The sequence below is a fragment of the Sturnus vulgaris genome, chromosome 15 (genome assembly GCF_052056855.1).
Source record: "Sturnus vulgaris isolate bStuVul1 chromosome 15, bStuVul1.hap1, whole genome shotgun sequence".
NCBI lineage: Eukaryota > Metazoa > Chordata > Aves > Passeriformes > Sturnidae > Sturnus > Sturnus vulgaris.
In genome coordinates this window covers 16260556-16281833 of record NC_142257.1, presented here as the reverse complement: position 1 = coordinate 16281833, position 21278 = coordinate 16260556, and the positions used below count along the sequence as shown (strand labels likewise).

Genomic DNA, 21278 nt, shown 5'->3' with positions numbered 1-21278 from the left:
ATACAGCAGGATTTTAGTGCAGTAGATTAAGATCTTTTCAGTGTAAATTTAAAAAGCTCACATGAGAATGATTGTCATGTTTTTCCTGAATATTAATTTCAAATAAGAAGCAGGGGTAGCCAAGTATTTTTGCAGTCAGTAAACAAATAGGAACATGCTGAGAAAATTACATTTACACTACAGGGTTGCAATTCCAAGGCATGAGATTTGGCTGCAGGTACTGTGACAGTGAATCATGGCATTGTGCCAGCATCATGATCATGATCAGATTTGAGTTTTCTCAGAATTCTGTCATTTGCATCAGGGATTCTGGTGGGTTTGGTTTGAGAGTCTTTTCAGCTCATTCCACAGACCTCTAGAGGAGAGAAACAAAATTGAAAATACTGTGTGGTATAACAAATCCACCAACATCTACTTTTCCAAGCACGTGGAGGTTCCATTAGTTCATGCAGATTTGAGAAATGTGTTCTCTTTTTTAACACAATGTATTTTTTTTTTCTGTTCTTTTATTCAGAGACCTGAGCGAAAACCAGATAAAAGGAATCCCTAGAAAGGCCTTTCGAGGAATCATTGATGTGAAGAACTTGTAAGTGACAACTTCATTAATATTTGTGGTGAAAACCTTTCTCCTCACATTACATCTGGCTGTTATTATCCGTTTGAGTAACTTGTGCTCAGCTCTGTGCAGCACCAAAGGGACCCTGCAGGGTTTTGTCAGAGGCCTCAGAGGCTGTTTTGGTCCTCATGCCTGTGAACACACCTGGGGAGGTTTTGAGCTGAAGGAAGAGAACATACTCAAAGGCTTCACCCCTTCCTGCAGTACTGTCCTGGAGCAAGATGTACATAGGAGAAATGACTGGTAGAGTTTGGGGATGGAATTGAAATGTTTTGCTTAGTTTTAGTTTTCTGTTCCATCGCTTCTGTCAAAAGTATGACAAACTGTGGCACTCAGGCACGGTGGTTGAACACAAATATCAGAAAATGAAAAAATAATGGGAGCAGTTAAATGCACAGGCTTTGACAGCCTGCATTTAAAATTAAAATAATTTATAAAAGACTTTTAAGAGAGAAAACAGGGCTTTGGGTTTTGGTTAATGGAACCAGTCTGTTGTAGCCTTTTGCTGTAAGGTAGTCTGAAATACGTGTAAAGACTTTGAGCTCTGTATTTCCAGAGCTGTTGGGGGCTCTTACAAGTTCTAGAACAGAAACCCATTTTCATGCACACCCACACTCTAATGCACCCTTGGCTTTGTTGGAGTCAGCACGAGGTGAAGTGAACAAGGAAATAACAGCCACTGACTCGGCAGGGTCGGGATTTCCTGGGACAACCTGCAGCCACTCTCAGAAGCATTTCAGAGCCATTAGAGTTAGCACTGTGTTACCACATCAGTAGCTGGAAACTGATCCCCACTGTGTTAAATATTGGAAGCACAGCATAAATGGTGTGGATTTTTTTTAAATTGAGTAGAAGAAACAGCTAAAGGAGATCTGAAAAGAAGCCTTTTTCTACAAAGTCTTGCAATATACTCATGCTCTGTTTTCAGATCTTGCCCCAGTGGAATGCTCTCAGGCATGTCATGTGATTCCTGGGGCATCCTGAGAAGGGCCAGGAGTTGGACTCGATGGTCCTGAAGGATCCCTTCCTTTTTGTCATGTTAAGTTTTACTTGCATTATGTGATATATAGGAACAATAGGTGGTATTTTGTTTCAGAAAATCTAACTTCCCCAGTTGTAATTCACTGTTAGTTGTCTGACTTCATTTTAAATAACAAAGTTTGCATTCAGAGTTTAGTTCACCTCTGACAAGCTGTCACAACAAGCACAGGTGTTTTGATTTATACACCCACTCTCAGTGCAGAAAGATCCAGGATTTCTCCTTTCCATGAGCTGATATCAAGGGATGACTGGCTGGAGTGCTTACAGGAACTGTGTAAATGTTGGGATTCGAAAAAAAGCTTTAACAAAAACTTGCATCTGTCAAGTTAGGCAGTATCTATTGTTTAGCTGTAAAAGACACAGTATCAGAAGTACTTCCCTGTAGCCACAGTTTCTGACTTCCGTGAGCACCAAAGTTATCACAGAGTCAGAAAATAATTCTGGTTTGGAGTGGTCATCTAGTCCAGCTCAGCAGGAGCACAAAGGTTGGCACTCTTAAAAGATTGCTGTTGTGAGCCAGGAGTACGGATTATTTAGATAAATAGCAGGAGAAACAGACTTTTCACTCATATCTAGACATTCTTTCTTGATAAGAAATGTATGAATCCTGTGCCCAGGGTGGTCCATGGGAGCAGGTGGCTTTTGCTTCCAGACACAGAGAAGTGGCCTGTGACTTGCTGAGAAAAACATGGCACAATCTTGAGCCAGCTTGCTGTTGGAAATGTGGAAATGCATTAAAACTTCTCCAGCTATAACTGTAGGTGTGTGATGCAAGCTGAACCAAGTTCATAGTTAAAGCTCTTTAAGCAGCGAGCTCAAACATGCTGATTCCTATTTTCAGCCTGTGTTTGGTACCCAAGTCTCTCCCTTCTGGGTCCCAGCAGTGACCATGGCAGTGAGCAGGGGTGTTCACCTGCCTGAGCAGGAGAATGAGCTCTGCCTCGGGGTGCCATTGAGCTGTGCCAGCACCTGCCTGGTGACTGTGACACGAAGGTGCTGATGGCGCAGCAGCAGACTTGGCTGTTTCTATGGTTATCTCTTGGCAGATTTATTGTACTGTCTCAGTGTTCTTCCACTTTATATATAAAGCGTGTTTGTGAGGGATCTTGGAGACTTTTGGGCACAAGAAATAAAGCTAAAAATTGTCCCATGCTCCTCAGCCCCTTCCAATTTATATTTAGAATTTGTATAGGGAAAGGCTGAAAGGAATGGTCTCTGTTTTCATGGCTTGACCTTTAACATGGACTCATATTCATCCAGGTTATTCCAAGTGTCCCAATTTCATGGCAAAAGTAATAACTCTGGAGAGATCTTAATAGGGACACAGCTAGACCATATGAAATTCTCCAGATTAATGCTATATTTAACAGCAGCTTGGAGAGCTTCCCTCAGGACAAAATGCAGAGTTGATGCAATAGAACCGAGCCAGGGCATGAATTCCTTTTGGATACCAGCTCTGAAATATGCAGCCTGAGGGCTCAATATAAATTACAGCGGTGCCATGTGGAAACCCTGTGAGAATTACCCTGTCCCAGCATGGCCATAGTAGTGATGGACACAGAGTCACAGGTTGTGTCCAGCTGGAGCAGGCTGGTGTAAAAAAAAAAATCTTCCAAAGGCGGAGGTGCTGCTGCACATGCGAAGCAAAGAGAGTCTTTGGTGATATTCCCCAAGCACCAGGGCTGCAGAGCTGGCTTGATACAGGAAAAAATGTTTTACAAAAATTGTTAAAATGATGGGGGGAGGAAATGTTATAAAAAGCAGTGTTTCAAGATATTTTTCGCTGTGTCTTTCTTTTTAAATGGTAAAAGCTTTCTATCTTTTATTGTTCTCGTAGCAGAGCAGGGAGGCCAGGAAAATGGGCTCAGATTAGGGCTGTGCTAAAGAAGTTTTAAATGTCAGGGAGCCCAGTGTTTTTGAAAAAGACAAAGCAAAAGCAGAGACTGGTGTTTTTCAAACTCCTAAGTGGGAGAAATTTCGTCGTGTGAATTATTTTCATATGAAGTGTTTTCTGCTGTTTGAGTACAAAACTCAAAGAATCTGCACACAAATAAATTAGCGAGTTTATTTCTAACTGAATTGTAGAAATAATTATACAGCTTTTAGGAAGTTTCATGAGCACATAATGTCCATTACCAGTAGTGAATTTATTTGGGAATTAGCAAAAACTGTCACTTTGAACATATTGTGGAGTAGATGGATAAACTCTGCTCAGTGGCCCTAAGAGCTGAACAGGAGAGGGCAAGAGAGGGCCAGCATGCAGAGCACACCTGTATCCAATTTCTGTTACTTATTACTTAGAGAACAGGAAATGTTTCTTGCAGGAATCTAGCCCCAAGTAAGCACATTTATTTCAAGAGTTAAAGTATATGGGTTTGGGTCTCATTGAGCTTTGGGCTAACTCAGCCCTGTCAGCCATGGTCTTCCATCATAAAAGTATATAGAGCTGCTTCTTGGATTTCTGCACGTTTCCCCTGCTCATATCACATCTTGGCATTCAGGGGAGTGTTTCTCTGGTGAGGCATTCCTGCAGTTGTTCAGCCCACCTTACTGAGGGCAGCCAGGATCCCAGTGCAGGGATATACAGAGCTTGATGTTAGGAAGAAATTCCTCCCTGTGAGGGTGGGGAGCCCTGGCACAGGCTGCCCAGAGCGGCTGTGGCTGCCCCTGGATCCCTGGAGGTGTTCCAGGCCAGGCTGGACAGGGCTTGGGGCACCCTGGGATAGTGGAAGGTGTCCCTGCCCATGGCAGGGAGTGCAACAAGATGATCTTTATGATCCTTCCCAACCAAAACCATTGGATGAGTTGACGAACATCTCCCAGCCAAGGAATGCAAAACAGGAATCCATGTGCAGTGTTGGATGCAGGGCAGAATGACAGAGCAGCAGGGCAGAGGGGGAGCCACCCTGAGCAAGCAGCCACCCTGTGTGAGCACCACGCACAGCTGGGGCCACACAGAATGACACAGGCACTGCTTTTTCTGTCACAGGCTGCTGCAGTTTCTTGTTCTTGATTCACTGGAACTCAGTTCCATCCATGCTCAGCCCCTGCCTTTTATCTCTCATAGGCTTTGGCTATAAGATTCTGTAGCACTGGGACTCAGGAAAAGAAAAAAAAAAAGTTAACAGAAAAAAGAAACGTTAGCAGAAAGAAGTGAACAGGTAATGTGTCATGATAATACAGGCTCATTGCATTTCTATCTGAACACTTCTTCGCCTCACCTGAGATAATAGCTCCTGTCACTGGCCTTGCAAGAGGCTTTCCCTGCATCCTGGGGCCACTTGGCAAATTGTGGGTAATATTCTCCTTGATAGCCCTAAAGGTTCTTGTGGAGGAATAAATGAAGCATTTAGATTTATGTTTTTAAAAATACAGAAATGCATCAGCACATATGTAATGTTTAACACTTCTGCAAGTCAGTACACATTTATTTTCCTAGTGGTTAAATTACCTCTGCAGTGTGGAAAATCAGAGCTCTGTAAGTACTGTAAAATATTGTTGTACTTATTAGTTTCAGATCCTTGTTTGTTAAATGGTTTTTCCTGGAAGATTCTGTTACTTTTTCTGCATGCATCTACTATTAGCATCAATCCATGGAACTTCTTCAAAAATTAAACATCTCAATTGCACATTCAGGTTTTGGAAAAAGCTGAACTTACTCTTTACATTGAGAGGTATTTTGCATTCACCTACACAAAATATTAAAATGTTCCTACATAATTTTTCTTAACCATCAGAGCCAGCTTTTCAGAGTATTATTTGTAGCTTCTGCCATTCAGCCATAGGAATAATTAAACATACCTGTCAAGTTAAACTAATGAATAAACTAATGAATAAAGCAAATAATGGTTGATTTGTGTGTAGCCATTTCACTAGAAGAAAGCAAGTGATTGTGAGTTATTTGCCATACATAAATATGCAGTAGATCTTCATGAAATGTTGCACTACAAAACATAACTCCTTTAGTCTGGGTTCTCCAGGGAAGCTATTATCCAGAGCCCTCTGAAATTCCTGGCTGCAGTTTCTTGCCATTTGTGTGCAGTATTCAGTGTTACTCTTGCAGTTTGCAGTAAAATAAAACAAAAGGAGGAAGATAAACAGTTGGGCAGATTTTCCATTCTTTTAGTGTAAAATCTGGAATAAGCCTTCTGAAGCCAGTGGTTGGCCTCGAATAAAAGCAAAGAAATGCCTAGAGGAGAATCGATTATCACATGTTGGGTTATCTATTTGCTTTTGTATCTCCCAATGGACTGAATAGTATGTATCTATATTTGATAGTGTGCATGAAAAGCTCAGTATATTTTAAATAGGAATACATAAAAACTTAAGGAAAGGATATATTTCTATTATGGAACAGATTTCAGGTTGTTTTGACAAAGAGCTGGCTGAACAGGTCAGAGGCATGGAAAGAGCTATTTGGAATAATCATTGGAGACAAGCCTTTTGCACTCTTTAGGGGGCAAAAAGATCACATTACTTCAACTGTACAAATTTGTAAATAATTTTCCTCCTCCTTGTCCATAAATTCACACTGCACTCAATGTATTCCAACAGTGTATTCCTTTCTATCTCCTGTAATTGGTCTTCATTGTGATAGTGACCATAATGAATTCAAGAGAGATCTCTGTGGCCATCACATTTGCTTTCCTAGAAATGTCATTGTCATGCAGCATTATTATAACATTAAAATAACAAGTTACCAACTTACCACCTTCCATGGAGAAACACCACCTGCAGCGTCAGTTAATTTTATGAATACATTAGTTTGAGCTTTTGCCATCTGTTCTACCCCTTATAATAAATGCAAAAAGCATGTATTTCACAATTAACTCATTAAAAGGATATGATTGATTGGAATGCACACGCATGTTCCCCACACAACGCTTAAGGTGAGATGTGTGGAGCTGGCCAAACATAGACAGAGACTCAGAGTTGTAGCAGAGGACATTTTGTGAGACAGAAGTGCTTCTTTCTTGGCATCCTCAGCCACACACACAGGGCCAGCACATCAAGTGACACAGAAGGGTGACGCTGTTGTTTCACTGCTCTCTTGAGAGTTGTGGCCCAGCCCTGCAGGGGCTCCCTCGAAGTTCCCTCTCAGGGAGCTGCTGCTTCCCTGCCTGAGGTCACCGAGTTTGTTTTTTTATTCTATTCTGTTCTGGATCACTAGTCTCTAAAATCTACCTGCCCTGATCTTTCTGAATAGCTTCTCTTGACTGACTTATAGTAAAAATAAGAGAAGAAAGCAAGAGAGCCGAAATGCTGTGCAGACTGGCTTAGGACAGGCAGGAAGGTGTAGGGAGGAATTGTGTTTTTGTTTGTCCCAGCTGGAGGTGCCTTCCTGCTCTCTCTGTTTCCATCAGGAATGTCACAGCTGCTGCACCACAGCCAAGGGAAAGCCTGTTAGGAACATGGGGATGAAAACTTGACATTTTATTCAGAAACTGCATTCTTTTAATCACACTTCTTTCTCTGCCTCCAGTGAATTGGCAGAGCCTTTTTTCCTCTCTGTGCTGCATTGAAGAGATGATGTATTCATCATCAGTGTCTTCCTGATGGTTTGTGGGAGCACAGGATCCTGGGCACAGGATCTGTGCCTTATCTGTGTCTTGTCCTTGTATCCCTTCCCTTGCAGAAGTTTCACGCAGGATGGCCGAGGGTGAGCAAGGGGTCTGGAATAAAAAGCTAATTCTGCAGCTTTCTGGAATATACTGCACAGAGGCAGTGCCTTCTGAGTAACTGTGCTGAATAACGCTGCTGTCTGGAAGTTTTTTTGAATTTTCATAAAATACTGTGGTGTTTAAGTGTTTTTGCAGCCCCTAACTTCTGTGTGTCTTTTTTGACATCATAAGGAATAGTCATTGTTCAGAATTACCTTCTTGACAAGATAGTTTCAAAGGATTTTTGCAAGGTGCACTGATGCAAAGAGATGCCAGCTCAGCAGTGATCTTGCTAGTGAGTGAGCCAGTTTCAGGCTTGATAGTGCATTTTTGTAAATGCTTGGCATTAGTGTTTTGTCAGCCCTTCAGGGGACGCTTTAGAAGGGCATGAAGGGAGAGGACAATGGGGAACGACTTTAAACTGACAGAGAGCAGGTTTAGGTTGGATATTAGGGAGAGATTCTTCCTGTGAGGGTGGTGAGGCCTGGCACAGGGTGCCCAGAGAAGCTGTGGCTGCTCCATCCTTGGAAATGTCCAAGACCAGGTTGGATGGGGCTTGGAAAAGCCTGGGATAGTGGAAGGTGTCCCTGCCCATGGAATGGGGTGGAATAGGATGGTCTTTAGTCCCTTCCACCCCAAACTGATTGTGTGATCCTGTGGTTCACATGGTCAACTGGAGGGTTTAGTCCCAGCCTTCAGGATATTCCTGTGTTTTAGGAGAAGGGCTGTTAATGAGAATGCTCTTGCATTTTTCCCCAGCAGCCTGGGATGTCCCATGTGGATCAGGGAGCAATGGAATGGACATGTGCAGATTAACAACCTGCAAAGTCTGCAGCACACGTGGTTAACACTGGGTAACCCCAAAACCATTCCATGAAATATTTAAACCTGTGCCACGTTTGGTAGTGTGATCAGACCATACTTGTATTTTTTAAACACATTTGAGTTTATGTAATCCCCTTTCTCATGTCCCTCACTAATAAATGAAACACCAGGTGGACAAACCAGCACAGCATGATTTTAAATCTGTTGAATGTGCTAAACTGTGACTTGTACTTCATGTAAGATTGATTGCACAGATTGAAAATGTGCCACTGATTTTTTTATTTTTTTTTTTATTTTTTGAATGAAAACATCTGCAATAAGTAGAGTGGGTGTGTGCTCTGTTCTCGTGTCCACTTGCATTTCAGGAAGTGTTTGTTTTCATGGATGTCTGTAGTTGTGGGCTCAACTGGCCACAAGGGATCTGTCACTGACAACTTATTAAAAGCTGAACCATCACTCCTGAGGAACAGATTTCTTCACTGTAAGGGCTTTTTTTCCCCTGAGTAAAATGTCAGATAAATAAAAAGCTGAAATATCTCTTAAGTGTGTTCTGCTTACAAAATAGAAGTACATAAGCCAATAGTATTTAATAGTGGAGGATATATATGTTTGGTGGCATTTAATATTTTTTAAATTTTCATTTTTCTGAGCTAATCAGAGCTGTCTACCTCCATAATAAGGTTATTCATAATTCTGATTTACTCAGTTTCTGTATTCTGGATGTCCACTGCAGTATATATTGGGTTTAGTACTAATTTTTGGACAAACCACAGATTTTTTTAATATTTCTTGTAGAAGTAAGACAAACATCAATACCAATTGCTTTCTCCTTTTCTGAAAATTTATTTCATGCATTATTGAAACACTGCACTTAAATTGTTCGTATGGTCAAGTACTAATGCTGATGACAAGAAAAATGAAGTATCCCACACAGGCCTAAGTCATCCTTTCCATCTACTTCAAATTCTGTTCTGATCTTTCCTATGCTTTGGTCTTGCATAATTTATTGCCTTCTCCAGCCTGAGAGTGGGGTTTGAAGAGGGACATGGATGTGCTGTGTCCCATCAGGAGCATGACACAACTGACACAGGGATGGGAATCCTTTGCACAGGAGACTGAAAAAGTCCAGTCTTTGTGTGCCAGAACCTCGGGCTTGACGGTCACTTTTACAATTTCTCTTTGATTAGGTAAAATCCAGGAGTCTGGAGATTTAAATTGTATATAACTCACTTACCTAAATGGGGCATGGGTGGAATTTTTTAAACAAGATCACAAGCTCCAGGTCCAGAGTTTGATAAAAGAAAACCACATCCCTAATCCTGAATGGGACCCATTATCTGGGGTTTGAAATCTGCTACAAAAAGTCAGGGTGACTATTGCTATTTCCAGAGATTACTTATCTGCTTACTTATTTCGCTGAGCTCTGCTCGCTGCTTTCTGGGCTCGTTATTCTTTTATCCTAATGAAGCACAGATACATTTTGATGCAGCACCCATGCTGCAGCACTGCCTTTGTATGGAGAGTAATGAATAGCAGATTTGGCTCTTTTCTGTTTTAATAGACTTACAAGAGTCTCTCTGACAGAAACAAACTCCAGAAAATACCTTGATTTAAAAACAGGCTATATGGTATTCTTACTGTCCTTTTGATATAAAACTTGATTAAAATGGGATGTGACATCAGTTGAAAAAGTATGAAAATCAAATTTTCATTATTACGTACGTGTTTAGGCTAACCTATGCCTACAGTTTATCTTTGTATAATTTATGCTGTCTTTGTGCCATGCCTTAATTTTGAATACATTTGTTGAAGATTTCCTGTAGCATTCATCTGTGATTGTCAAAAGGAAGTTTTATTCTAAAAAAAAGATAGTACTGGTTTTAATTATGAATCTAAATAGCTTCATAAGCAGAGTGAACTCTGAATTTACATCATTTTTATGATAGCCACACCATTCCAGGTTTATTGATTTTGTCATTTGCTTCATTACATTTAATGCAAACCTTTTGTATGAAATTATTCTGGTGCTGTGCTGGCCACGGAGGGGTCAGCATGTGCAGTCTCTAGCCAAAACAGCACAGCAATATCATTTTAGTGCAGACTCCATGGAGAAAGGGGGGTTGTAAACACTGTCCACCAGCAGAACCAAGTTTGCCTTTTTTACTTGACCTTCCCAGCTGGACAAAGTTAAAACCACAGCTTGAGTTGTCTTTTTTTTCACTCTTCATTTCTCTCCCCCTGTGTTCGGCTTCAGCTCTTCAGTCAGTGTGACTAATGTCTGTTACTGGAGAGAAAGAGGTTTTTGGAGTGGGTTTGGGCAGAGCCTGCTGGATCCCTGGCAGTGCCAGGCTGTGCTGGGAATGGCCTGGCAGCACCAGCTCCGTGCCCATGGAGATCTCCCAGAGGAGATGGTCTGCAGGATTGCTCATGTCCTGCTCAGTTGTTTTGAAGAGACACTTTGTTTTTGGCTTTCAAGGCAGGGACACTGAGTTTCTGGGCTCTCCAGTTGTTTTTCCATTTCACTGGGATTAAATTCTGATATTTCATTTTGAAAATAGGTAACAATGTGCCTGGATTTGCTGTACTTTTTAAGATGTCCCTGCCCATGGCAGGGGAGATGGAACTAGGTGATCTTTAAGGTCCCTTCCAACCCAAGCCATTTTGTGATTGTATAAATAAAACTTCTTGAGTTCTTAATTAATACTGCATCACTTTTTCTGGATAACACAATTACTATTTTAAATCTAACTTCATTTTAAAAAGTGATGCAAACACTATGCAAAACAGGTAAGTAAATGGTTCCTTGTTTTCCCAGAAGGCAATGACTTAGACTCAAAAATTAATTTCAGTAATAGATTGGGGGACCAGATTTCCTGCACCACTCTTCTCGACCACAAAATGAGATGGATGTTCCCCTGCTTTTGACCCCAGCTCTTAACTCAGCTGCAGCTTTTTTCTTGACCCAAGCCCTCAACTCAGCTGCAGCTTTCTGTGTGAGAGCAGACCTGCCTATTTAAAACAAGCCTGTGCAGCTTCTTGCCACATTTAGAGCCCAGAAGGGAATGATTACATTTCTCATTCAGTGATTCAGTCTGTTCCATCACTTTGCTATCCTGCAGTTGGGTGGCTCCATGAGATAAAAGTGTAGAAAAACAAAGCCACCTGCAATTCAATTCAATACAAAATTGATATGCCTTGAAAGAAAAATATTAAACTGTAGTGGAATAAATGTATTGTAGAGTTTTTTCATCACAAATTGTTTTTATATGAACATTAGCCCACTGTGTTTGTACAGCAAGGGATGTTATACAGTCCTTTTAAACAGCTCAATTGCAGCATCACTTGAAAATTTCCTCAAAAGAAGCTCAGGTCATGTAAATCCTACATGGATATTAAGAAGATTCTATGGAGGATCCTTGCTTCATTTTTTAAAATTAAAATAAACTGGTGTTTTTTAAAACACTAGTGGTTCTTGCTTGGATCTGCAGTGATTTCTTCCTGTATAAAGTAAGTATCTAAATCTGAGCAAAGCACAGAGGGAATTCTCAGCACTCAGATATCTGTTATGAGATTAATAGAAATAAAGTTGATTATCTAGGTGCAAATCTGAGAATGGCTTTAGTATAATAGTTTTGAGGTAGGCAAGAATAAAACCCCTTTTGTTTCAGACCAGATGACACAGGGTGAGTGGAGACAGCAGCAGTGGAAAAGGCTGTGAGATGATGGTCTCATTTGTACAGCTGATTTCTGCTGCTGAATATCATTTCCCTCTACTTTTTGTTTTCCTACCAAAGGCCTGTGGGATCTAATTTTCCTTTTGTTTACCCTTTGGTAGTCCCATAAATGTCAAAGAAACGAATGAAAGAATTCCATCTTCATGTGGAAGTAACCTCTGCTCCAGTCTTTTGTGGGTTTTTTAAAGCTCTTTTTGGAGTTATTTTTCCAACTCATTGAGCAGCACAGTAGCACTGTGGTAATGTACACACACAGCTTGTCCAAGGTGCATTTTCACACTTAGGATTCTTCTTCCTTTCTCTTGTTTCACTAGAGAAAGCAAGGATTTTGGAATTTTTTATTTGAAGGAACAGTAGAGTTTCATGAATGAACAATCAATATTATTTTCCTATATAAATTCTGCATCAATATCCTGACAATCACACGTTGCTTATACAGCAGTCATTATACTTTAATGCTAGAATACAGAGTGGTGCTTTTCAAAAAAAAACCTTCAGAAAACCCCCAACCCAAAACCTAGAATTTAACTCATTTGAAGAGATAATGAGCTGTATAAAACAGTGATGAAAATCTTAAGGCAGATGATTTGCATTGAGATGTCCATAAGCAGTTCTTGCTGCCATCCAGCCTGCCTCTCAGGGCAGCAGAACAGGGCTCTCTCATGCACATTAAAAATGGCTTTTTGTGGCATGGGGTGGGAAATTTAGCTTTCTGGTGTGAAAATTAGCTGTAGAAATCAGACTGACTTTTTCCCCCTTTTTTTCGTGTGACCCTTCAGTAGCCTTGTATGGGAGTTTCACCCTTGAACCTACTTTATTTAGTATTTAATTTATATGCTTTAACTCGGGTCATATGCAGCAACAGCTATTGATTAGGTCCTGCTTTTAAACCCAGTCTTAGAGGGAAGATGACTGCTGCAAAGAGGTCAAGTGGTTTGCCTGAAATAATTCACTGAGTAAGGGGGACTCACAATTATCTGAACCATTTGAGCAGGGGGTTGTTGTTATTGGGGGTGGATTTTTAGTTTGGTTTTTAGCTCTCTGCCTGCAGCTCTCGCTGCTTTTCAGAGATGTGGTGCTCTCCCTTCCTGAGGAGCAGCTGAAAACATAATTAAGGGTTAATGATCAGGCGGGGAGGGGGAGCAGCCAGCCCTTCACAATAAGTTGGGCAATAAGCAGCGCTGTCAGGACAGTGACTGAGAAGGATGGGAGAAATGTCCTGTGAAGCCAATTGTTCAGGTATCCTCTTTACCTACTTACAAAAAAATTTGTTGCTTTGATTGCAAGAAAGAAAAAAATTGGGGCAGTGCTTTTTTCTGGTCTTTTTATTTCAGTGCTGTCACGTCTCAGTATGAATTAGGTTTTTGAGGTTTTGTCTAAAGGGTCAGGTGAGGTAATTGGTGGGCTCTTGTGATCCAAACTTGCTGCCTAATCCTACCTGGGAGTACAAGTTTTCTTGCACATGGCCTCCTTTTTGTCATGACAATGCTGGCAGAGGAAGCAGATGTCTCTGTATGAATGTATTTATGGACTAATGTCAGGAAAAAATACTCATAAAATATACACCACCTAGCAAGGAAATTTCAAAGTCATCTGGATAAGTTAATTTTTAAGATTCTTTGATCGTGGTTTCCAGTTTGTAAGGCTTGTAGAATCCTTATTCAGTGACTAATGAGTAAATGTGAATGAACAGTTTAGACATGTAAGCATTTATATTTAAGAAATCGCAGTGTCTAGGATGACTTGAAGGTTGTTTTAATGATTTTCAAAGGAAATAATTGTCTTTAAAAAAATTTAAAAGTACATTTTGCAGAGAAGAATATTGAGGTCTGTAACTTCCTGGAAATTTTGTACATAAACCTGTGTCTACAATATTTTCTGTTGATATCAGAAGTGCAAAAATTATTTAATAATACTAACCATATGTCTAACAGTAAGCCATCTTCTATCCATCTTTTTGTTTTTAAATTGGGCATGCAGTTATCTCAGGATGCTGTTTTTACCAGTTTTTGATGAAATAATTCTTTCATACTTACATTCACTACAAGTCCTGCCTTTGTAGATAAGTACAGCGTTTTAAGTCACTCAGATCTCCTGCAAGATGGAATAAATCCCTTCGGAGGTGACCTGTCCTCCTGTTCTTGCAGTGCCTGTTGATTTGGAGATCATGGTTGTCCCTTGGTATTTGGGTTTCTGCACTGTGATGTTTCAGCTCCTGGGTCAAGTTATTCCTTGCCCAGCAGTTTAGGAGATTGGCAATCACAAGGAAAGCTGAAAGACCTCAGCACCTGCAGCCTGCTTTTCAGTTCTCCCCAAAAATTAAGCTTTTGTGAGGATATATCAGTAGGGTTTTGATGACATTTTTCCTTTCAAGCCCAGTAAAACACCAGTGCTGTTATCCGTCCTTTACCTATATCTTTGTAAAGGAACTTTGTAGCCATAAAAACATCAGCAATTATCTCTGGTACTTCATTCAGCCCTTTTGATATAAACTCTCCCTCCTCCATGTTTTACATTAGTATTACACCTGTCCCAAGGCCAGAGAAGAACATTTTAATTTGGAAATGATGTAGGTTAGTGGAACTGGAAAAGATGAGTTCAGTTTGTGAAATTTTATAAATCCTTATGGGGCTGCTGACAGCTCTGGGGAGGAGGCATAAATGTTTTAAAGGGTGAGGGACTCATGCTACAGCCATCCCATCAATGCCAAAAATAGATGGATGCCATTTGTTTTTATGAATTAAAAGCAGCAGACCTATGGTTACATGTAGGTGGAAAGAAACTCCCTGGTGAATATGCACAAGAGCTGTCACATATGCTCCGTGCCATGTTTCTGAAGGGTACGTGGCAGTGCCACATTGATTTGGTAAAACATTGTTTGGGAAGTTGAAGATCTGCTAACAAAAACTGAATGTAGTCATCCAAACATATTGGGTGCTTATGGTTCATATGGGCGTTCAAATAGAACATTTGTTCCCAAGTGCTTGTAAACATAAATCTGCAGGATGGATTGCTGTCCTTACCCCGGGTGACAAACATTTCACAGATGATGTGAATTTGGCTGCCTTGAAAACAGTAAAGCAAAATGGCTTTTTTTGTCAACTGTGATCCAGTTTGCTGTTAATTCCAGAGCACTTTTCAAAAAATTTAAAACTGAGGTAATTACTAAGTGCCTAGATAACCAAGAAGAACATTGGTTTTGATTCCCAATTAATCTATCAGGTAACTTACTTACTTTGGTTCCTACAATATTTTTGGGGTTTTCTTTTGTTTTACTTTTCTTAAAGATTTTATTTTAGGAACTGGTTATTCTTTCCAAACACTTCATGTTGTGATTAGTTCCTTTTAAGTGTTTTAGACTTTAATTTGTTAGGTGCAGGTGTTTCACTGACAGCACAGGTGAGTTTGGGAAACGTTCTAGACCTGGTGTAGACAAAGGAGTGTGGTGGCAGAGGGGAACACAAGTCTCAGAGGCAGAGCTAATGTGACATCTTCAGAAATATGTCATTGGATGATTAATCTGTTTATGGACAGCTACTCAGGGAAGAAGAATAGGTCATCAAGTTCGTGTTCGACTGCCCAGCAAACACTCCATGTCTATGAGCAGACCTCGGGAATGGAGATAATGAGGAATCAGCTGCTGGCTGGCCTGCTCAGGACTCTTGCATGAGAGACTGTATTGTATGTAACAGAACAGTAGATTTTAGTGCTTATTGGAGCCCTTTGCCACTCTCCTTAGTCTAAAGGAATTGTTATTTGCTTGCTCATATATAAATACATGTACATGTAACTACCTACATTACATATATAAGCACACGGAGTGCTCAGGAAAGTGCAGAATACTATTTTTATAAACTTAGTACAAATATAAATCAGCATATAAAATCACACAGCAAGATTTCACCCTTTCATTACAGCTTTTGTAGCATAAGCAGGTAATGCAGTAACCCAAAGAACATATTATGTTAACTTATTTGTTTGAAATCATGTCGGAGAACAAGCAAATTTGCAGCAATGAGGTACAGAGTCAGACTATAAAAGTAATTCCAGTGGGATTCTGGATGGGGAACTTGAATTCATTGCCTTGAGTAGTGAAAAATGAAGTTTGATGTAAGTGCCTTAAAGGCTTGTGAGGTTCAGGCTGAATTCCAATGTGTCTCTCTCACCCTTAGCACTGATTCATCTAAACTCACCCATGCTCTTATCTACAACTGATTACAGGTCAGCCACAGCTCTGACTTGCAAAATGGGATGTGATGCTAAGAAATGGCAAATATAAACACTTAAAATCACAGGATCAGGGCTTTGCATATGCATTGAAGTAACCACTGGAAAACAAATTTCAAAGGTTGTTACGGTCCCTGTTGCCAGCCCTGTTTTGTATCAGTAAGAGGGCAACAGCACAGGGCTGTAGTTATGTGAGGTTCTTGTGGCTGCTGCTCTTCCTCAGCTGGCCTGAGAAATAAACCAGCAAAGCAGAGAAACGATTAGGAGTCAGAATTTGGAGCTGCATGTCATTAGGAGCATTTTTGTGTTAAAAACCAAACCTCTGATAATACCCAGGCAGGTCATCAGTGAACAACACAGAACTGCAATTAAGCCAAATGGCTCCTTGTCTTAAAGTAATTTTTTTTGTTGTTGGTGAGTTTGTCAGTGGCCAGTTTTACAACAGAAATTACAAGAAGGGGATAAATTCCATGTCTCAATACCAAGCTGCTGTTGCCTGATCAGTATAGAAGAAAAAGGGTAAAACAAAGCAAAATCCTGGAAGCACACCTTCCAACCCTGCTTTTCATCTGGAGATACCATTTATTCATCCTAAAATAGGAACCCACAACTATGTTAAAGATGAAATGGCCTGATGTGGAAGCTCTTAGAAAAGCTTCTGAGCCTGTGAGTGCTGGAAACCCCTGTCAGAATGATTTAAAATTAATGCAGCATGTTGATATACATAACTTGTTAACTGTTCTCCAGTGGCTGTGGGAGTTGGTTGAAGAACTGAGTAGGACCATGTTGAAAAAAGCTGCCCAATCCAAAATGGGATGTGAAGATATTTGGAACTGTGATTCCTTCTCCAGCTTTAGCTGGCCATTTTTTGTTTTTTAAAAAACAGTCTGATAAAACAGGCTTTGATTGAAAACTTATTGGTGTATTATTAGAAACTACCATTTATAATTGCAAGCTGTTAATTGGATATTGTCCATAAGTTTTTATTATTAATTTTCTAATTACAATAGAAAAAGAGTTACCAAAGGAGTCAACTGTTTTGCCCAAATTTACCAGCCATGCAACAAGGCAGACACCCTGCCATATACTCCCAATATTTAGTGGTTTGGTATTGCTTACTCCTAATTTTTGTCCTAAGAGCTAGCAGAACATATCACAAGTCATTGTATGGCTGCAGGTCATAGCATTAATCTAATGTGATATGGGGTTTCAGAGGGGACAGATGTCTGGAGATCGAATGTCCAGATTTCCTTTTGCTCTGTCATCCCCCTAACCATGTAAAAAACAGGAACTTCTGGGCTTTGCCCTGGGCACATTGCCCTTCCCTGTCTGCCACAGCCTCCGTGCCCCACTACATTTTCATGTCTGCTGGTCAAATCCAAGCTTCTCAAAGGCAGGAGAGCCTTAATTTTCCTCTCAAACCTGAGCTTTGTAAGTTTTTAAACATAAAAATGTGTCAGCAATGAACATCACCAGAACTAAGATGGTTTTTGCTGAGTGTCCCTGTGAAACAATCTCAGGGTGAGCTGGCATGGGCTGGGCTCAGGGGCAGGAGCAGGGCAACCTGCAGTGGTGTCCTCAGGGCAGCAGGAATGTCACCCACGTCCAGAACATTCATCCAAGAACCAGCAGAGCACCAACCCTGCCCTGTGTCACACTGCAGAGTTTTTTACAGCCCTCTGTTCTACTGAGCCCATTTTAAAAATGCTAATGGCTCCAAACAAATTTTGTCTGTCTTTGACAACTGACAGCTGATACACTTTTTAATAGGAACGGATGGAGCATGCTTTCTTTCTAAAGAATGCTTTCTTTTTAAAGTTTTGGTTCTGTAATGAATTTGTTACAGCACAGGACACACACACACGGAATGATTTTAGGAGAAACCCCGAATCCCAGTTGATGCTGCCGTATTGATGGGCAGTCAGAGCTCGCCTATGGGGGCTTGTTTGTCTTGCCTTGGAAATGAGCGTGACTTCTGTGCTGTTAATTCCACCGAAGTGATGCCATGGTGGTGCATGAGCACTGCCCTTGCTCACAGAGCACAAATTCCGGGTGAGGCTCAGTGGTGCTGCTCTCCTGGGCTGGGGATGGGGCAAGGGCAGCCAGAGCCTGCAGCCTCCCCGTGCCTGTGCCTCCCTTCCCGGCCACAAACACCCGAGAGGAGGGAAGGGCTCGGGCTGGGATGGAAACAACAACAGCCCCAGATGAGCAGAGGCCAGGGCTGGAAGGCAGCAGCTCCTGTTCCACCTGCAGCAGCTGGGTTGGGTGGATGGAAGCACCTGCACCTCCTCCGCCCCGTGCTCTCGGCACATCACAAATGTCTGCTCCTTATTTAGTTTAAACAACTGTGTATTTTTTCTATGCAGGTATCTAGTTTTCAGATTTTCCAGTTTCATAATAGTGTCCCTAATGATATGATTTCTTATTAATATTCCTAATCTGATTCCCTAGTATGATTTCCTATTAATAAGGTCACTGGTTAGTAACATTCTGAACTAGAAGTTTCCTTTACGTGTGGTATTTCACACTTGTCAACTGACTATAACATAAAAATGTAAATAAGTGCAAACCTTCTAAAACTGTAAAAAACACCACACAAATGAAAGTAAGTAACTTTCATTTTCTCAAACACCCATTTTATCTTCCTCTTTTCTTCCCCTTTTCCCCTTTGGGGCTATGGCAGAGGAGAACAACAGATGGTTATCAGTCAAGAGTAACTAGGGAAACGGCAAAACCTGCCCCAATTGCTATGGAGACAGCCATTTCTGTGCTTGGTATGCACTATTTGTTACATCAGCAACCAGAGAGAGTTAAAAAAAGGAGAAAAAAAATGTTCTAAAGCACCTGATACTGAAAGGAAATCTCGTGTTTGTGTGTATTTGTCCTTGCAGCAGGAAGAGTCTCCATGTTCGTTTGCCACACAAGTTTTGCTTTAAGCTGATATTTTGGTTATTTTGTGACAGCAGCATTTTGATTTGTGAGTTAATGTAATACGAATACTCAGAGTAAATACTTAGTAATTTTGAATAGTGTGCAGAATAATTTTTCATAAGTAACGTCCCCTTCAAATCAGATATTCCTCCCTCCTTGAATTTAACAACCTGGCAGCACAGGTTGGGTATGAAAACTGAAGACAGAGAATGTGACTGCCCAATTATTTCAGGCAGATGAGCTGTTTCTGCACAAAGCCTCAACCACAGCTTTGGCAAAACCTTGGGAAATAAAAAAAAAGGGGGGGGAATTTTGGAACACTTGTAAAAATCTCAGAGTGAGACTTCAGCTTGATCATAACAGTTGTATCAAGCTTTTAATGTTCTAATATAAGCAAGCTCTTAGAGTGATTTTAATGAAGCATAAATAAAGAGTAAAAAGGGGGAAATGCGTTAAAAGCTACTTTGAAAGAACTTCATATTATTTCAATTTAATTAAAATTATTATTACCTCAAAGCACCATTTTTCCTCATTTATTTGGGCTTCCTTATTAATACATGGATAAAGACTTTAGTTTGGCATGTGAGAAATTTTAAATGTATGTTTTGGTGTCACTTTCCTTAGATATTGTAATATTCTTGAAGTTATGTAAAGGCAATAAATGTTATAGAGTGGCTCTCTAATTCTTACAGGTTATGGAAGAACTTAAATGTGCAAACTTTACAGGACAGGGATGACATAGAACCAGCAAGTCTGTGTTAGAAACAAAATGAAAAAGGAAATGGATGGGAAAAATATTGTCCAAACAGAGGTTCTTTTGGAGATATAAATAACAAAATTAATTCTTTTCTAAAAATGTTTCTATAATGATTTACAGTGCATTTACCTTCCTGTAAAATCACGATTGAAATTCCTTTAAATATTTTGGTGATGCAATACCTTTAACATAGATACATCTGCTTAAAAAATGCAAATCTTTCCTTAATGAGGAAATGGCTCCTGCAGGTGTAGATAGTATCTATAAGAGTAGTACAGAAATTTTATCTCAGTAACAGCAAACCTTAAATATGCAACTATTATAACACTGGGGGTTTTTATGCTAAATGTGAAATTTGAGAAAGAAATTTGAACAATCTATATTACAGTACTAATTAATACTGGCTTTTATTTAAATATTTAACTAGATTTTGGGCAAAATACAGGAAAAGGTTATAGTAATTTAACTACTGTCACAGTATAATTAAAAAACAGATTTGCACTTGAGCTCTGCAGTGGCCTTGGTAGTGTTTGAAAATGGAAAAAAAAATCCTTTAATGAACAAAGTACAAAACAGTGGTTATAAAGTCCATTATTGTTAAATGTTGATGCTTGAAGGGCTTCTTCTTTGTGAATGTGAGTGTGGCTAATTGCACAAAAAATGCTGAAATCCCTCAGATAGTTGGTGTGCTGTGAGGAAGTCTTGCTAGTAATACAAATGGGGGGTTTTAAACAGTAATTTTTAAATGTTAATAAAAAAGTAGATTATTTCAGTTTTGGTAAATTTCACCGTGCATGAATTCAATTCTTTACTGTTTTAGAATAGTTTTAGTTTTAAAAATAATCTTAAAGCTAGTAACATGATAAAATTATATCAGCTTTTTGATGGGGATTTTTTATCTTCCAAATGCATTTGAAAATTAAATATTCCTTATTGTTGTGAGCAAAACTTTCCAGGCTTGGTATTTAAAGGATTATTTCAAATGGCAAAAAAATATCAACCTTGTAAACTCCTATTCCTTCTAAATAGTATTTGAAATTTAACTCTTATTTATGATGGATAATGCACCAGTCTAAATGAATAAGCCAGTTACACTCTATCAGGGAAAAGGAGTTTTAAACATGTAAAGTGGCATTTTAGCCAAGCCATAGATTCTCCTGTGATACAAATCTGTTAGGATGCAGCGTTATTTCTCATTTCTTATAAAGGTGATTTGTGTCTAAGTTGGTTTTTTTTTTTCCTTTAGAACATCAATTTTAAGTTTTATCCATCCGTTGCATATAATGCAGTCACATAATTTTCCTGCTTTTCAATAAAAACTGAGAGTAGTTACTGAGTCCACATTAGAGCCAAATTACAGTAATACATATGGTTTTATGTATTATAGCTCTGCCACATGAAAGATGTCTTTTCCTCCGAAGACTTTTATAAATTCTTGGATTGTTCCTAAGCATTTGTCTGTGTCACACTCCACCTAAATCCCATTT

At 39.9% G+C, this 21278-nt stretch overlaps 1 protein-coding gene across 3 annotated transcripts in view; it reads left to right on the top strand.

Annotated features, from left to right (window-relative positions):
• The window catches only part of SLIT3 (slit guidance ligand 3), a 465006-nt gene that overhangs the window by 235595 nt on the left and 208133 nt on the right, over positions 1–21278 (top strand). For all 3 annotated transcript variants that reach the window (XM_088173839.1, XM_088173838.1, XM_088173840.1), the window contains one exon: positions 515–586. In XM_088173839.1, the coding sequence (XP_088029965.1) occupies positions 515–586 (72 nt within the window). The remainder of the gene's footprint in view (positions 1–514; positions 587–21278) is intronic.